General features: G+C 42.1%; 1 protein-coding gene across 1 annotated transcript; it reads left to right on the top strand.

Annotated features, from left to right (window-relative positions):
- The first annotated feature begins 317 nt into the window (after positions 1-317).
- On the top strand, positions 318-17,140 carry RWDD1 (RWD domain containing 1). Its single transcript, XM_039531736.1, has 7 exons — positions 318-484; positions 2,951-3,016; positions 4,687-4,817; positions 8,187-8,330; positions 9,895-10,027; positions 12,030-12,092; positions 15,105-17,140. The coding sequence occupies exons 1-7, from the start codon at positions 412-414 to the stop codon at positions 15,215-15,217; spliced, it is 723 nt and encodes a 240-aa protein (XP_039387670.1). The 5' UTR covers positions 318-411; the 3' UTR covers positions 15,218-17,140.
- The last annotated feature ends 983 nt before the right edge of the window (positions 17,141-18,123 follow it).

Here is an 18,123-nt window from a genome sequence, read left to right as displayed (position 1 = left end):
AGCCTCGCTAGTTTACACTGGTTTAAAGTCCTTCAAACTGAAACACTCTTATTCTTGACTGTGTGCACGCATGGAGTGAATCAGCAATAGCTCTTCCCGTATAATTTCCCATTTAAAAGTGGATTAAGATGAACCGGAGCAAGCGTCCACACGGAGCGCCTGTTACAGCTAATCCGGAGTCACTCCACGTGTAGACAAACCACACAGGGTGGAGGGGAGCGGCTGGCTGCCTAGGGCAACTCGGACCTGCCCGGTCGAGACCAGAGTTGGGAATGTGTCACGGCTTCAGCTCCTCCCCCTTGCCTGGGGAGCCGCCCATGTACCCAACGCCGCGCGGAGCAGAGTGCGCCTGCGCGGCCGCCCGGGTGGCTGGGCCGTGGCGGAGCGTTCCATGGCCGGCGGCGCGGGACCATGACCGACTACAGCGAGGAGCAGCGCAACGAGCGGGAGGCGCTGGAGTCCATCTACCCGGACTCGTTCACGGGTCAGCCGCGGCGGCGCCGCGCGGGGGCCGGGCCCGGGGAGGTGGCGGCGGCGGCCGGCGCAAGCTTCCCTGCAGCGGGGCGGGGCGGGGCCCGCTCTGTGCCCGGCGCGCGGCTCCCCGAGCGCCTCCCGGCTGCTGCTGCGGCTGCTGCGTGCCCGGGCTGGGGGCGGCGGAGCCGCGCTTTGGGTCGCAGCGCAGGGAGCGGCAGCCACGCACCTAGCAGCGCCCCCCCGCCCCCCCCGGGCCAGTGCAAAGAGGAGCCAACGGGTGCGGGGTCCCTGGTCCTCTTTAAATACGCCGGTTACACGGCACAAGCCTCGTGGGAGGGCTGTGGAGTTACCCCTGGCTTCCCCCGGCGCGGGGGAGGGGGCAGCCGACCCGGGCTGGCTCCTCTGCCACCTGCCCCGCTGAGCAGAGCGACTGGCCTGCGCTGGGTTAGTTCTCACTAGCCCCGGGCTGCTCCCGGCCCCTCCGTAGGTTCCTGACCTTGAGTTGCTTTTCGTGTCGTGGGTCAGTCCGGCTTCTGTGGCACCCCTCGTTGCTGCTAGGCCACAGCACTCCTAGCTCACCCTGCTCCAGCAGGACGCGGGAGAAGCTCCAGGGCGAGCACCTTTGGGCGAGCCTTTAACCTGGGTGGAAATTAAAGACAAAAATGAGTTAACTTGATGCCCTGTTTAGTTTTCCTTCCCTGTTTCTCATCCTCGCCAGGCATGTGGCATTGCTGAGCAGGTAACAGATGCTCGCGTTGCCTCCCTACTTGTTGCATTACCAATACCTGGCTTTTTTTCATAGTTTCACGGGCCAGAATGGAGCATTGTGATAATCTAGTCTGACCCCCTGTAAAACACAAGACACAGAGCTTCCCCCAAATAATTCAGTTTTGCTTATTGCCTTGTAAAGACCTGTGAGGTAAAGTGGCAGTAAATCCGAACTCTTCTCATTCTAGACTTAATTAAATGTGCAAGTGCTGGGGTTCTTTCTTTTTCAGATTCTTATTTGTCTTGCTGAAGTTAGTTTAGCTTGTTGTTAAGCCAGATTTATTACCAGTGACTCAAGATGCAGAATCATTGAACATAATGAAGTCATAGATTAAAGCTGTAAAATGCCATTTGAGCTGAGCCAACTCTCACTGCCAGGATTTCCTCAAGCCCAGAAAAAAGTGTTTTGTAGTTTGCAACAGCAACAACAGGGCTTAGGTCAGATTTTAAGACTTTTTGATGAAAATTTGTTCACTTGCTTACACTCCTGAATAATCAGGTGAATTTCACTCTGTGTTCCCAGTGCAGATCCAGAACATGGGCTGTAATAGAGTCCCCCTGTGGCCATTACTCCGGGCAATGTGCTACAGCCTCTCTGAAAAAATTGTACAATGAACTGGAGCCACTAATCTGCAAAATTGTGGGTCTCATGTGCCCATCCTTCTTCCCGATTATGCACAGTTGTCAGAGACATCCCCCCCCCTTGTGGTGCCGCTCTTCTAAGGGCTCCCTACATATTCCTCATAAAGCAGTGGTCTCAAACTTTTGTAATGGTGACCCCTTTCATACAGCAAGCCTCTGGGTGTGACCCCCCCCTTATAAATTAAAAACACTTTTTTATATTTAACACCATTATAAATGCTGGAGGTGAAGTGGGGTTTGGGGTGGAGGCTGACAGCTCATGAACCCCCATGTAATAACCTCGTAACCCACTGAGGGGGTCCCAACCCCCAGATTGAGAACCCCTGTCATAAAGTGTGGTTAGGACTTGGTTTTGTGGTCTTAGGTTAATTTAACTTCCATCTCTAAATTGTTCATGTCAGCAATTAATTTCCTACAGCTGTCATATCACTTCCAAAGTTAAATTGCTGATTCTTTGAGGCAGGATCCAAGCATTTCTATTTGCTCCGAAAAGTACTTCCCACTTTTCCGGTGGCTTTTTAAAAATATCTATAGGAGCTTATTTCTATTTTGTAGAGTTGATACATATTCTTCCTGTAATAAAGATAGATATGCACCCTTTGCGGTTCTTCTGCTCATCAGTGAGGCTGGTAATGAATGAGCAACTGCATTTAGACCCAGAAAGCACCTGGTATTCAGTATGCATATAATTAATTCATAAACCGACATATTAACCTTATTTTACTCTAATGCTTTGTTCTCCTATATCCTTACAAAGAAAAGCTTAATCAAAATTAGATTTGCACTGTATCTATATCCTTTTGGTGGACAAACATTTTGTGTGAGATAGATACATGTACACTCTGTAATAGCAGAAGAACAAAACAGACATTGCATCATCAAGAAGAGAAAATTCTTAATCTAGAGAAAAAAAATTAACGTATTGGAAGCTTCTTAGAGACCTAAAGATGTTCCGGTTTAATGAAATAATAGGAACAAGGTAGCACCAATATGCTAGTGAAGAAAAGGTGTCTGACTTTAAAACTCTCATTTATTTATTATTTCTTTACTTTTTTTTTTTTTACAGTGTTATCAGAAAACCCAACAAGTTTCACTATCACAGTGACATCTGAAGCAGGAGAAAATGATGAAAGTAAGTTGGTCATGGGGAAAACTTTTCTTTATAACTTTTAAAATTATAAGGCCTGATTGTTTTAAAATATTATCCCCAAAAACGGTGTCCTTTGGGTTATCTCTAATAGATATAATATGAAATAACCTGCTGTGGGAAATCTGGTTGGCCTCGTGTAAACGGGCTCTGAATATCGGGTAAGCCTACAGCGGTAGTTGGTGTTTCAGAATAGTTTACAATTATGTTTTCCTAGATCTGTTACTTAAGAACTCTGAATCTACTGTTAATATGTTCTGATCATTAGACTTGCCCAATCAGAACAATTCCTTGTGATGTTTAAAGTATAGCTTACTGTTACCTCTAGAAATGTAAAAACAATGAGGAGTCCCTGTGGCACCTTAGAGACTAACGAATGTATTTGGGCATAAGCTTTCGTGGGCTAAAACCCATTTCATCAGATGCATGGAGTGGAAAATAGAGAGGCTATATTTGTTAGTCTCTAAGGTGCCACAAGGACTCCTTGTTGTTTTTGCTGACACAGACTAACAAGGCTTTCGCTCTGAAACCTGTCATTAGTAGTTGTTTGTTGGCTGGGTGTGATCCTGCTTCTGTTGAAGTCAGTAAGAGCAGGTCCTTAATCAGTAAAACATGACAGTCTATGTAAAGTGTAGATTTGAAGTGTATAACACAGGGGTAGGCAACCTATGGCACAAGTGCCGAAGGTAGCGCACACGAGCTGATTTTCAGCGGCACTCACACTGCCTGGGTGCTGGCCACCCGGTCCAGGGGGCTCTGCATTTTAATTTAATTTTAAATGAAGCTTCTTAAACATTTAAAAAACCTTATTTACTTTACATACAACAATAGTTTAGTTATATATTATAGACTTACAGAAAGAGACCTTCTACAAACATTAACATGTATGACTAACACGCGAAACCTTAAATTAGAGTGAATAAATGGAGACTTGGCGCAGCACTTCTGAAAAGTTGCTGACCCCTGGTATAGCAGTTCAGAACTGCAGGAAGCTCTCAGTCAGTCACAATAATGGTTCAGTATGTCTTCATATCATAGACTAGCTGCTCAGTACTCAGTCTCTGATCACTGTACAAATGCTGACTAGGGTATTTACATACCAGATATTGTGGTACAAATAGGCTATATAATGGTTTGGTGCAAGACATTTTTTTGGTGGCGTGCTGTACTAGATTGGCACTGAACTGGGAGCAAGGAACTCCTGAATTCTAATCTTGGATTTTCTGCTAGCCCACTGTATAGCCCTGGACAAGTCACTTAATCTCTCTGCCTTACTTTATTCTTTAAAAGGCGATATTGCTTGCTGATCTGCAGTACCTCAGAGGAGTATTACGTAGACTAATTACTGTTTCTAATGTGAATCGAACATGTAAACAGCTAGTAAGTGCTAAGAATTATCTCCTGTGTAATGGGTAACTTTTATAGCACATCTGAGGGTTAATGATGAGTTGAGATTCATATATTAAAACCAACTGTTGTAATTACAGCATGTATGTAAGGTGATAGTTCCATTTTTAAAATACTGTTTTTATTTAAAAACCTGTTGTGGATTGTTAGAATAACAATATTGTTTTGTTTAATATAAACTTTAACATTAAGAGTTAATATATATGAAGTTTGAGGCTGTCACACTAAGATTGCCTTCTGTACCATAGCTGTCCAGGCAACCCTTAAATTTACCTATGGAGAAAAATATCCAGATGAAACTCCACTTTATGAAATATTCTCCCAGGAGAACCTTGAAGATAATGATGTCACAGACATATTAAGCCTTCTAGCACAACAGGTAAGGCAAATTAAGAATATATTGACTTTCTTATTGATGTCATTTCACAAATCATTGGTTTGAGAGGTGAATTAGGGACAGTAAATTCAGATACTGACCAAAACTTAGAAGAGCATATGTCTTATGAATTGGTTTGTGCATTCTGCTGTGGGGAGTCACCCTGACATTAACTTGAGTTTAAAGAAGAGCTACTAGGCTGATTAGGTTTTGGAGGGCCTATCTTATGAGAGCAGACTAAACGAGCTCGGCTTGTTTAGCCTGTGGCCTGGTCTACACTACAATATCAGTGGCTACACTACAGCCTTGTTCTTGACAATGTAAGTGCCTATTACACCAACATAGTAACTTCACTTCCACGAGAGGCCTAGGGCTTGAGTTGGTGTAGTTAGGGTGAGGCAGTGTCTGTACAGACACTGCATTACTTACTGTGGCTGTTAGCTGTCTTGTCAGTTTCATAGCAGGAATCCTAAAATTGACAAGAAAGAGGCAAGAAGCTCCAAGTGGCTTCTTGCCCCTAGGAGGGAGTAAAGCAGTCTGCTGGGGGCAGCCAGGTGCCCGGTAGGGAGCTGCCAGCAGAGCTAAGAGACTGGGTTCTCAGCTCCCCACACTGCCTCTCTTAAATTGGTGGAAGAGCTCCTGGGGAGGACGCTCACCACCAACCACGGAGGGTAGTGTGGACATATACCACCACAGTAATTTCTGCGGTAAAGTTGACCTAACATAGTTCGACTTATGTTTTTAGTGTGGAAGAAACAAACTCCACTCTCAGGTTGGAAGCAACAAAATCAGAGACAGCTTTATTCTGGACATGCAGTTGCAAGTGAAGGAGACAGCTGACAGAGAGCATCTCTGCCTCAGTTTCTCCAAAGTACAAGCAAAATCGTACAAGCATTTATACCTCTTTGTGACGTCCATTAATTAAAAACATCTGCATTTTATTTAGGCTCTCTGCTATCTATTCCAGTATTTTCTCTTTCTCTTCTCAAACATCATTATCTCAAGGCTAGGTCACACTGACTGGTCTACTGTTTTACACTCACTTCTGATTTGAGCCCTGCTTCTACAGATCTCGCGATATTAGGCTAAGACTTGACAGAACACTTGCTCTGTCTCTGATACTTAAATGGCTGCACTTAAACCCTCTCTTTCTTTCCTTGCTTCCGCACTAGTATAGATTTACCCTAAGAAAATGAAGTCTGCAATGGGATCTGATTGCTTCCTATAAATACATGAAGGGGATAAACACCAGCGAGGATGAAGAGTTATTTAGTCCTTTAGAACAAATTGGTATTAACTGGCCATCAACAAAGTCAGGCTAGTAATTAGAAGGTTTCTAACTATCAGAGAAATGAGGTTCTGGAACAGCCTCCCAATAGGAGATGTGGGGCAAACAACTTAGTTTTAAAGAGAGCTGGACAAATTTACAAGTGGGATTGTATGAGAGAGTTGTTTGTGATGGTGGGGAGGCAGGGCTTGGCAGCCACAGCCCTGAGGATCCTTTTTGGTTCTTGTCTGATATTCCTAAAATCTCATGCTCAAGGGCTTCGGCCAGTCACTTGTTCAGATCAGGAAGAGATTCCCCTATCTCCCCCTCCACACCCCATTTTTTTCCTTTTCATTTTCTCTGAAGCATCAGAGATGGCCATGACTGGAGATGGGACGTTGGATGGCGTGGGCTAACTGATCACCATATGTGGGGGTGGGAAAGAATTTCCCCCCAAGTCAGATTGGCAGTGACATTGGAGTTTTTTGCCTTCCTTTGCATCGTAGGTGCATGTAGCTTGCCAGGATCATCCGGGTGTATTTCACTTAATGGATATCCTGCCATTGCAGAGGTCCCTCCTGTTCTCTGCCAGTGGCACATAATAGTTTAGTCTACTGTGGGCTGTAATTCTTTGGTCTAATTTTGGTTGTTGGGTTTAGTGTGTGGGTGTTGGTGGCCTGTGATATACAGGAGATCAAACAAGATGATCTGGTGGTTCCTTCTGGCCTTAAACTCTGAGTATGACAAAGTAGGGTTAAGTTGGCTCCTGTGTTAAAGTTCACAAACACAGCAACAAAACTCTAAATAAATTAACACCTCTCATGCGCCACAACTTTTGCTTGGCACAGATGCCTTTGATTGTATTTAACAGTTTTGTGTAAGTAAGTTGCCTGATATTAAGACTTCCAAAATAAAGGAAAACTCACTAGGTCTTTGGACAACTAGAGTATAAGGAAGTATTAAAGCACTTAAGAAAGAAACTAAAATCAAGACAAGACCTTGCTACTAACTGTGAGCTAGCTGAATGATCCTAGCATGCATGTTTCTGATAGGACTGGTAGCAGCAGTGAGGACTGGGGACACAGTGCTGAGATGCGGCCTTAGCTACCGTATTGGCTTGTGCGGGTAATTAGTAAGCACCTGTGAGTGTGTCTACTCTGCAGCTGAGAGTGAGCCTGTAATGGCGGTACTGTTGTTTTTAGCAGCTTGGGCTCTCAAGCCCACCCAACCCCTTGGGTCTGAGCTTGAGCTACTAACCTGAGTCCCCTCCAGAGCCACAGTGTCCACTTCGCTATCTTTACTGTGATGGCTCAAGCTCCGTTAGCACAAGTCAGTCTACTGGGCTGGAAGGCTTGCTTTGAACTGCAGTGTAGACATACCCAGAATGACTCTAGGAATTCATCACTAGGGAGTTCTGTCCCCACCTGCTTTAAAATTATTTAATTTAACAAACATGTTGGGGCTTTTTTTGGTTAATTAGCAACACCCTGTATCACCTTCCTGCCAAGAGTGCGGGCTATAATCAGACGGTATTAATAACCTGTTGTGAAGATAGTAATTAGGGACATAAAAGTTTTTAAAACAATAAGTATCAGTCTTAATGGTTTTGGTTAATGATTAAACTCCACTGCCAGCCCTGCACCTGAGGTCCTGGCTGCTGGCCCGAGGTCCCGGCAGGGGGATCTCATGTAAAATGTGGGAATGCTGCAGCAGCCCCCCTCCCCCCCCCCCGCACCTATAGTTCCCCGCCTATGTGAACTCCTTAACGGTTAATCGTTTAATCAATAAAATTTTAATAAGTTTAATGGTTACTATTTTTAAACCCTATTTACATCCCTAATAGTGACCTGAGAGAACAGTGCTGATGTTTTGCTGCTCTTCCCTCCTCTCTCACCTGGGATCATTTTAAGTGGCTTAAACCCATTTAGTGAAATAAATTTGACTAAATTTCCAAAACTGGTGCAAGGCAATTCAGCTGTGAAACTTGCATTCCTACAGGACTAAGCATAAACACTTTCCAAACAGGTGTAAGGTGTAACCTCTCTGTCCACAATGAGTTTGCCTAGTGAATTGCCTGTCTGGGGCTGCTGCCTTTTATGTTGCAGGCAGAAGAGAACTTGGGAATGGTGATGATCTTCACTCTAGTGTCAGCTGTGCAAGAGAAATTAAATGAAATAGTGGATCAAATAAAAACAAGGCAAGAGGAAGAAAAGAAACAGAAGGAAAGAGAAGCAGAGGAGGCAGAAAAGGTGGGTGAAGTATTCCATTTTCAACTAACAATTTTCTGGTTTTCCTTCCTAAAGCAGTTGTGATTGCTTTACGATTGGCTAGTAGTAGAATTGTCCCAGACACACACAACTAGCAGAACCAGAAGCAATATTTGAAACTTCAGACATAGCCACACACTGAGCACAACTTCATTGATTTAATAAATCATAAATATTGCACTTTCCGGGTTGAATCTTTCTGGTATTAACATTCTGGCATAATAGCTTCTGGCACTGCTTTAAAAGCTTGGGGCATGTCCTCTGAACACTCTACTCCCTTTGGACCCCCAAACAGCACAGAGAGTGGACATTGACATCATCCCTCTAGCCAAATATTCTCCCCTGAAATGAGAGAGTGCCCACTTAGTGCAGAGATGGCGTTAACCAGCTCTATGCCATCCTCCGTGTGGCTTTCCTTTTAAGTGGAAGGAAGGGATAAGGAGAAGAAGGGACTAGAATATATTGGATTACCCTCATACTGTTCTCAGATGTTGAACAGTCCCTGGGGCACTGTGGCCGGCTGTTCAATTGTCTGATGCCTCCTCTCCCTCCTTTATAACATGAATGCCACCAAGAAGAGGGGTAACGCCACTCCTCTGTCTCAGTCGATTGACTTGATGGAAAGGAAGTTGAATGGCTCAACCTCTAGTGTCAGCCACACCCAATAGCCTCTTCACTGTAGCCCGGTATTTGTTTGCCACCACTAAGTGGCTCTTCCCATTCTCAAGATGTGTTAGAAGAAATTCCACCACTGAATTTTCACTTCTTTCAGTAGCAGCTAGATGGCTGTAGGACTCAATATCCCTTCAGTTTGGATCCCATCACTGGTCTGTTCATACACTCATACTCTTTGGTGTTTCCCTGGTATTTACACCTCAGAGTGCACAGCATTTCTGAAATCCCACATTATAAGGTTTGGCTGTGGGCTTTTACAAGCATAAAGCACTCTGGAAGCCCCATAGTATGGAGGAATGTGATTGCACAGCAGGGTCACTATATAGTTTCCACATGAGGGTGGTGGTGGAAGGAACAATTATTCTCCTCTCCCTCCATGATATAGGACCAGCAAGACTCCTCCTCTATTTCATCCCTCTGTGGTACAGATATTAAATATAAACTTGTTCTGTGGTTTTAGGATTTTTAATAGCAAATATTCATATACAAAGCATGTCTGTCCATCCTTACCACTCATGTACCCGCCCCCTTGTTCATTGTGACTTGACCTAAACCACTAATAAGGTGCACTACCCACCTTTGCATATGCTGCTTTCTTATTGGTATTACATTATAGATCCAAATCAAAACAGGGATTTTCTACAGTAGTTTTCTGTGAATAAATATGCAAGCTACACATAAAAAGCAACAAGAATGTCACACTTTTCACTTTGTCTTACGGTAGTGTGGGTTAATTTGCTGTAAGAAACCTAGTTAAAATTGGTGCCTAGTAGTTACTGCTTCTTGGCATACAATAATTTCAACTGTAAAGCGAATACTAATATTCAGTCTTTGCTTTGCCACTGAACTCTTAACTGTTTTTCTTTTGCAGCTATGTTTCCATGGCACTCCTGTTACAATCGAGAATTTCCTAAGCTGGAAAGCAAAATTTGATGCAGAGCTCCTAGAAATTAAAAGAAAAAAGATGAAAGAAGAGGAGCAATCAGGCAAAAATAAATTAAGTGGTATGACTTTTTGCAGTTTTTCTCCAAGTTTGCCAGCTTATCAGACCAGTATGTCAAATAATGAAACCATGTCCAAGAATTTTAATTTTTATACTAAAAGATTTGTCAGATGCCAATCAATGTCTGATTATTAACCGGGAAGATTTATCTTGTAAATTGAGCATTAGCCTTAGAAAGGAGGCTTGAGCATTTATGTTGGTGCAAGTGTGAGTCCTAAATATTTCCATTTTTCACATGAAACCCATTCACAGCATCAAGGAATGATGAGGAAAATTGGAAAGGGGAGGAAAATGGAGAGTGATACAATAGGATAGTCTGTATTGAACTGGGACAAATAGATTGCCAGCTCCACATTCAATTATTCATCTGAATGTAGCTGTTGGTATTGTTTCTAGTTCGTTACTACAAAATAGTTGATATATTTGTTAATGCATGAAACAGGTAACCAGTTTAAAGAAGAGACAATCTCTTGTGCTCTAAGAAGTTTAGAAGCTGGGTTTGGTGGTGTTGCAATATTCCTACTGTTCGTATAATTTGGTTTAGTCTGCCCTTATGCTATAAGGGGGGGGGGGGGCACAAAATTGATACCAAGTGTGCAAAGCCTGAGTTACCTGTAAGGACTGTTTATGGAGGAAGAAATCTTCTCCCCCAGACAACTGTACAGGTTGCATGTGGCTGCAGCAATTACCTCTGGAGCGGAGTAGTGATTATGGCCTGTCATTGACCCCTTTCCTCCAATGGGATTACAGCCTCATAGATCCATATCTTCTCTTTTTAGAACCATGCTGGCCCACTGAAAGTATCCTCTCCATGTTTAAAATCAGGGCACTGCTGCAGAGCTTGGCTCCATGGCACAGAAAGGGTGAAGACCATATATAGACTTTCTGCTGGCTGGCCTCCCACACAGCTGAAATGCATCATTTTCATTGCATTTAAGCCAGTTTGCTTGTGCATGAAGAGAACCAGGGTTGTGCCAACAAAGCAAATACTAATGGTGTAGCTTGTGTGGAATAGATTGATATCAGAGATGTGGTTTCAGATCCTGAGGTATTGACTTGGATGGGAGTTTGACTGAATAAGGACCTCTGGATTTGGCCTCTGAGTATCAGAGTTTTTTGCAGTATAGTTGTAGCCATGGCTGTCCCAGGATATTTGGGAGACAGGATGAGTCAGGTAATATCTTTTACTTGACCAACATCAGTTAGTGAGAGAGACAAACTTTCGAGCCACACAGAGCTTCTCATGTAACTTGTGAGGATATATATTAATTTATTAAGCTAAATTCATGGAAATGTATGTTTGAAAGGATTTTGCTAAATCTGACATGTTTTCAGAAGCCATGTGTAGTAGCAATACAAATTTAGATGTCTTAAGCAATTTAATATGAACATTAGGCATGTTAAATGGTTTTTGAGTAGATTGTAAAATCAGTATAAAATGAATCCCATTAAATTCTCAGAAGATAGGTAATGTGGGCATGGAAAGGTTCATGTCCATTTTTATAAAAGGTTCCATTTTACTTTACATGGACACATGGTAGGAAGGGGAATCAAATACATGCTGAATGCAACAAAATATGGGCTTGATTGGCCCAAGTCAGTGCATGGAGACAACGATCTGACCTGTTGCGCATAGATGTGTTGGATATAGTATTGCAGCTGAAATTGCTTTGCCCCAGGCCCCCAGAATTCTCTGGGCAGCCCTGCCTGAGGCTGCATTAATTCTTGCATGGAGCCCTTTTTGCAGGGCCTGTCTCACCTGTCAGGGAAGGAATCCCAGAGAGATGGACAACACCTGCCCAGAAAGCTTAAAATTTAATAGACAAGATAGGCAAAGAAGTATAATTTGAGCAAAATGCCAAAGGTACATACATTATCAAATATTACTTTGATGCTATTTAAATATCAAAATTATAAAATACTCTTACAAAATTTCATGTTACATGATTTTAGTAACTACATTCCAAGCTATCACTAATTTTAATATTTATTATTCCTTTTAGGAAAACAACTATTTGAAACAGATCATAATCTTGATACATCTGACATTCAGTTCTTAGAAGAAGGTAAACTTGTTTTTTTCCCCCTATTATTTGCACTATTGAAAGATTTGATTTGAAATTTGACCTCAGCGGGGTCGCAGCCATGCGAGGGGACACAGCACCTGCTCTGGAGCTGGCCGCAGCTGCAGGATAGGGTGTGTGGCCCCAAATGCAGCTGCTGCCAAGCCTCGGTCACAGAGGAGGGTGGGAGGGGAATGGCTCCACAACAGCCATCAGGCCAGGGCACGTGGCCCCGGCTGCAGCCCCTGCCAAGCCTGGCACGTGACAGGGCTGGGGTGTGTGGCCATGGTGGAAGCCATGGTGGTTTGGGCAGCAGGGTTCTGATTCCAGCCAGTCCCAGTTGAAAGGCAGGGGCGCACAGTTCTGCTTCTGACAGCATAGAAGTCACAGAGGTCCGGTAAAGTCACTGAATCTGTGACTGTCGTCACCTCCGTAACTAAATCCTATCCTTAGTTGTGGTTAAAAGTTGTCTTAAATGTTTGTTTAATGTGGGGAGAACTTCTTAAGTAGAAATATTGTGAAGTAGTGTTTTTAAAAAAAAAAAACCAAAAAAAAACAACCCAAAACACTGAGAGCATTAGCAAAATATATATTCTTAAAAAACTGGTTTTGAAGAGTTTTAAGTTAAACCAATATAATTTTCCCATGTAACTAGGGCCTTATTAACTCAGTCAGTTGATGCAAAAGAAGCAATAGAATTCAGCTGTCTCTTAGCTTTCTTGACTCTTTAGGTCTATCAGAAGTAAAAAACAGTAAAAGCTTTTTTTTGTCACTGATATTGGCAAATAAAACTCTGAATACAAATTGGGGAGTGTGTTTTTATGCAGGTCCTGCCATGTTGATGATGATGTCAGCAACTTTATAGCAGAAGAATAGACCCCTATGCACATTTTGTTTAAAGGTGTTCGGGTTGTCACCAAGTTTTGTTTTTCATGTAAATGACCTTTAAAGCATTAACTTCTAAACCGTATAGTGGTCCTAATTTAGTGTGCATCTGGTCCTGCTCCTGTCAGTGACAAAATGCGAACTGACTTCAGTAAGAACAGGATCTGGCCCTAAATGAGGATGTTGCTCTAGTGTCTTCTACCATGGGCACAACTGAGGTGTGCACGAGAATGAGTAAGAAACTGCGGTTTAGTTTTAAATAATTCCACTTTATTAGAGTGCCATATTGTAACTCTGAAGTTAATACACAATGGGAAGGGGGTGGATAAATCTCAGACCTTTTCTATATTATTACCTTTTAACTGAAAACAGAGGCCTCCTGTGAAATATGCACAGGTGAGAAATATAAGCTTGGGATTGTTTTAAGTGGCCAGTAGATGTCACCATTGTTCCATGCAGACCCAGCTGTGACATACTGGAGGTTTTATCAGTCATTTATGTAGCTGTCAGAAGGAAATATGAAAATGTACAAAGCTGCACATTATCTCTGTGGACTAGTCTACACTAGAAGCGCTAAAGTGGTGCAGCTGTATAGGCCGCGTCACAGTAGCGGGTCTGGTGAAGACGTTCTACGCTGAGAGAGCTCTTCTGTCGGTATAATAAAACAACCTCTGTGAGAGGTGCTAGCTGTGTCCACGCTGGCACTTAGGTCAGTGTAACTTAACGTTGCTCAGAGGTGTGGCTTAGTCAAACCCTGAGCGACATAAATTATACTAGCATAACCTGTAGTGTAGACAAGCCCTATGATTTGCTATGACCACCACTGAAACCTTGAAACAGGTTGGTTTTTTTATTATTTTATTTTTATTTTGTGTGTGGAAGTACAAGTGTTTGAATTTTATTTGCTCTGCCTTTTCCCATTAGACATCATAACTGATTTAAATGTAGAACTCTCGAATATATTTTTCATGTCTTTTTTCCATAAGTCTAGCCTTAGCAGTTCCTTAAAATATAATGTGGATTTTTTTTGTGTGTAACCAATAACAAGGGATCAATGTATGAAAAAGGGTGGTTGGCTTTAAAGAAAAAAGTTTGACAGGTTTTGTTGCTTCCTTGTAAATCTCATATAGCTTTGCAATTTTCCCCTCTGTATAAAGTCACTTATACTGTTTCGTGAGCTAAATTCGTTTGGAAAAGTTTAGACTGTTGCTTGAGGCATATGGAAAGATCTTATGTTGGTCTAACCAGCATTCCTCTAAACTGCTATAGGTCACATGTTCTCAAATAACATTCCAGTAGTTGCTGTCCTGAAAGCGACGTGTGGCATTATGTGAGATGTGGTGTTTGAGGTGTTGTGTTTCTAATATTCCCATAGGCCCATATTTTGCACTTAAGGGTAGAGTAGCTTCATACACGTCATCCCATTGATTTTATTTATTTATTTACTTACACTTGTGTTTGCAAGATTGGGGCCATAGTTCCAGCTTCCAGGAATTGATGCACTTATCTTAGAATGAACTGGATAGTTTAGAACTATTGCCGTCTCTTGGAATTAGCAGTGGTAACATCAGTTCATCAATGGGCTGTGGATATTTTACCTACGTCACAATCAGCTCTGTTAAGCACTGGGGTGGGGAAAGCATCATTATTCTAGTTAATAAAAAAAAAATTAGGGGGTGGTTGTTCTTCCACCTATCCCCATTCTGTTCAAGTCAACAAGTATGAATCAAACAGTAAAGTTCATTAAATTTTGACCAGCAACATGGAATGACTTTAAATAGTTGGTACCTGGGAATTGTTCTCTGTGGTGAAGCAGAGGACACAAAGGTTCTTAGACAATCTGATCTTTTCAGCTAGCTCAGAGGGTTTCAACCTTTTTTCATTTGTGGACCCCTAACAAATTTCAAATGGAAGTGCGGACCCCTTTGGAAATCTTAGACACAGTCTGTGGGCCTCCAAGGGTCCACGGACCACAGGTTGAAAACCACTGAGCTAGCTGATGGAGAAGTAGCAGAGCAACGTGTCTTTCTTTTCTGTTTGAAGAATGAAGGAAAAACCCCTAATTTTCTTTTTCCCATTTCCATAAAAATCCATAGTAAAACACCATTTTGGTTTTTTTCACCCTTACAGCTGGAAACAGTGTGGAAGTGGATGAATCCTTGTTCCAGGAAATGGATGACTTGGAGTTGGATGATGAAGAGGATGACCCTGATTACAACCCTGTTGATTTAGATAGTGAATAGACTGAATTTGCTGAACTGGCTGTATCATTAGTATGCATGGACACATGTAGGGAGAAAGAGGCAGTCAGGAAAGCCACAGCATCTGTGGCTCTACCAAGCATGTATTGGTTTTCATTTTTGAAGGAAAAAAAACCAAACTCTTTTAATTTCAGGAGAATACTCTTCTGATGACTTTCATCATAATTAATAAATTGACTTTAACATTTCACATTTGAAATGTTAGGCATATCGTTAATCTGTATGAAGTCTAGAAACCTATACATTTGTTCTCTCTCCCTTCCCACCTCAGTAACTGCCCTTGAAGAGATCAGACATGCAAGATGAAAAGGTGCTAGAGCAGATGTTGCATGTGCCACAATACAAATGTGTGCTGAGCACCTATTCTGTTATCTTCAGCCTGAAATACGTGTGGAAGTTCTGGTGAAGAAATGGGGAGTGCTTACTATAAAACTGCTCTATCTGTGGGACTCGACAGTGCTTCAAATACAACTTATTAATGGTGCTTCTAAACATTCTCATTCATTAACGGCTATAGAGAGACTGACTGGTGGTGACCTTCCAACTCAGAGTTCCATGTTAGATGATATCCTTCTTCTTCCCCATACTACAGCAGCACCAATAACGCTGCTGATGTTAAAGATAAAGTAGTTTCTACATTATAAAGGTGGTTCGATAACTTGGCCATTTCAGATTACGTAGGGTTTAAAATTGACATCTTGGATATGATTTTTTTTTTAAAAAGGTAAAACCAGAGCAGTGAAAACCCTTTAATTCCTCTTGTTTTCAAATGTTAACTTTTTGGCCATAATCCAGATAAAGAATTTGGAAAAAAAAGTTCTAAAGGACACAAAGGCCTTAAAATCATTTTCAAAAGTTTGATGGATCTGTTTGAAAGGCAACTTCTCTTTTAAACTTGTGCAGTAGTTAGCCCTATTGAAAATGTTATGAAAATAATAATTTAATGAATGGGACTTATTTTCTACAATCAGCGGAGTACAAGACTACGCCATTGTAGTTAAACTTGAGTCACAGTTCAGAATACTGTCTCTCTCTTTGTAATTAAGGTGCCATGTTGTCTAGATGTGAATCTAGTTGGCATTACCATTGTTGAAGCTAACCATTGTGAAAGTCCGTTAGTACAAGATAGAGCACAAAGATCCAGCCAAGCTGCAGGAACCAACACGCAGATGTTAGCCCAGCTGTATTCTTGGCATTACAGTGGCATCAGCATGCTCTTTGCTTTGCTGCGCTGTTTTGTGTTCCACAGTAGTACATCTAGGAGAAGAGCAGTAGGATGGCTGGAAGATCACAGGCTGTGGAGAGAGGTGAGAAATGGAAGACTATTGCTAATGGGAGGAAGATGTAGCATGTTAATGTGGGTATAAGAGTAAGGAGGATGCTGTATTTGGCTTATAAAAAGTAACAGGAAAACATTTTAAATGAAGAAATAGAGGAAAGAGTGAATAAACCAAAGCAAGAGATATGAAGCAAAAGCGAATAACTGGAATGTGGCAAGGAGGCTAGCGAGACATGGAGGGAGGGGAGAAGACCCTATTCTATTGTAACTCCTCTGTGCTTATAGATCAAGCTGCAATAGATGTTTTCTATTGGTCATCAGTTAAAAATGAAAATCCAAGGATCTCCGTGTTGCTAAATATTTTAGCAGGTCTACTTCTTGTTTATGAAGCTATGGTCTCTCTCCCTCTGATGGAAAAAATATTCATAATGTAATATAACATTTTTCAAAGATAACTTGCTCTTTTGTATAAAGTAGTTTGGGATACTTTGTACGAAAGGAACTAAGTACCGGTATGATTTGTTAGTGTATGAGTGATTGTTCAGACAATAACTAGGCATAAAGCTAATTTCAAGAGACAGGTCTCCGAATAAATCAAGAACAGGGGCTGCCAAGCCTCTAGATGATGAAGGGTTGTGTGTGCACTTAAATTTTAATGTATTTTTAGTATGACTATTTTAGCTATCAGGGCTTCAAACAAGTTATTATTTTTTTTGTATGCAGAGTGTTTACTGCTATTGCCACATCTGTTTTGAGAACTAGAAATATTTAACTTTGTTACATATTTAGAAGTGAGACCCTTCAGCCCAGAAGAGCCTATGTAGCATGATAGTGTCACATTCTGGGGTGCATTTCAGACCTGTGAGGGCTCGCATCACTGCTTGGCCTGCAACATTGGGTGCCTCACAGTGCTTTACTGTTGTAGCTCCCAATCTGGGCCACCCACAACCAACCTGCATCATGCAGTGTCCACGTATAGCTACAGACTTGGTCCAGCAACTCTGACCCTAGCAGCCTGTCAGCAGCAGACCAGCCACATTCTGACTTCCAGGAACCTTGGTTACTACTTTCAGGGTGACCCCAACACATTCCCAAATTTTCCCCAAAACGTGTTCTGAGCTGTCCAGCCCTCTTTTGAACTGTTCAGATTTTAGAGGTCCTTTGCACCTGTAAGGGGTCAAAATTCAGCTGTTTGCTAGACTCCTGGAGTTACCAAACAGTTCAGTTTAAACACAGCACTGAATTAGTTTGTTAAAATGAAATTAGTAGTTAAAAAATGAAATAAGTTAAAACTTACCTTGTTAAGATAAATTGAGTACATGTATAAAGTATTAAAGTCAGAAATGGTTACAAGAGAAATAAAGACAAAATGCCTTCTAGTAGCCAAAACTTAACAAGCTACACTTGGTTCAAGGTAAAATCCTTACCACATGTTCCCAGCAACACAGATGACCATATTCTCTGGTCATGGTTTCCCCTCACAGTTAAAGGGGTGGTTACTTAGTCCTTCTTAGGTGAAAGAGAGAGATGTAGGGAGTGATCTGTTGGGGGTGTTTTTGCCCCTCACTTTTATAGTCCAGTCACCCTTTGCAGTGGATTCTTCTAAGGA

The sequence above is a fragment of the Mauremys reevesii genome, linkage group 3, assembly GCF_016161935.1.
Source record: "Mauremys reevesii isolate NIE-2019 linkage group 3, ASM1616193v1, whole genome shotgun sequence".
Taxonomy (NCBI): Eukaryota; Metazoa; Chordata; order Testudines; family Geoemydidae; genus Mauremys; species Mauremys reevesii.
Note: the sequence above shows the minus strand (reverse complement) of the source record. Positions and strands in the feature narration are given on the sequence as shown.

Coding starts and splice junctions, on each gene's coding strand:
- RWDD1 (XM_039531736.1), top strand. CDS start 412: ATGACCGACTACAGCGAGGAGCAGCGCAACGAGCGGGAGGCGCTGGAG. Junction 10,028..12,029: donor AGGCAAAAATAAATTAAGTG/GTATGACTTTTT, acceptor TATTCCTTTTAG/GAAAACAACTATTTGAAACA. Junction 12,093..15,104: donor CATTCAGTTCTTAGAAGAAG/GTAAACTTGTTT, acceptor TCACCCTTACAG/CTGGAAACAGTGTGGAAGTG.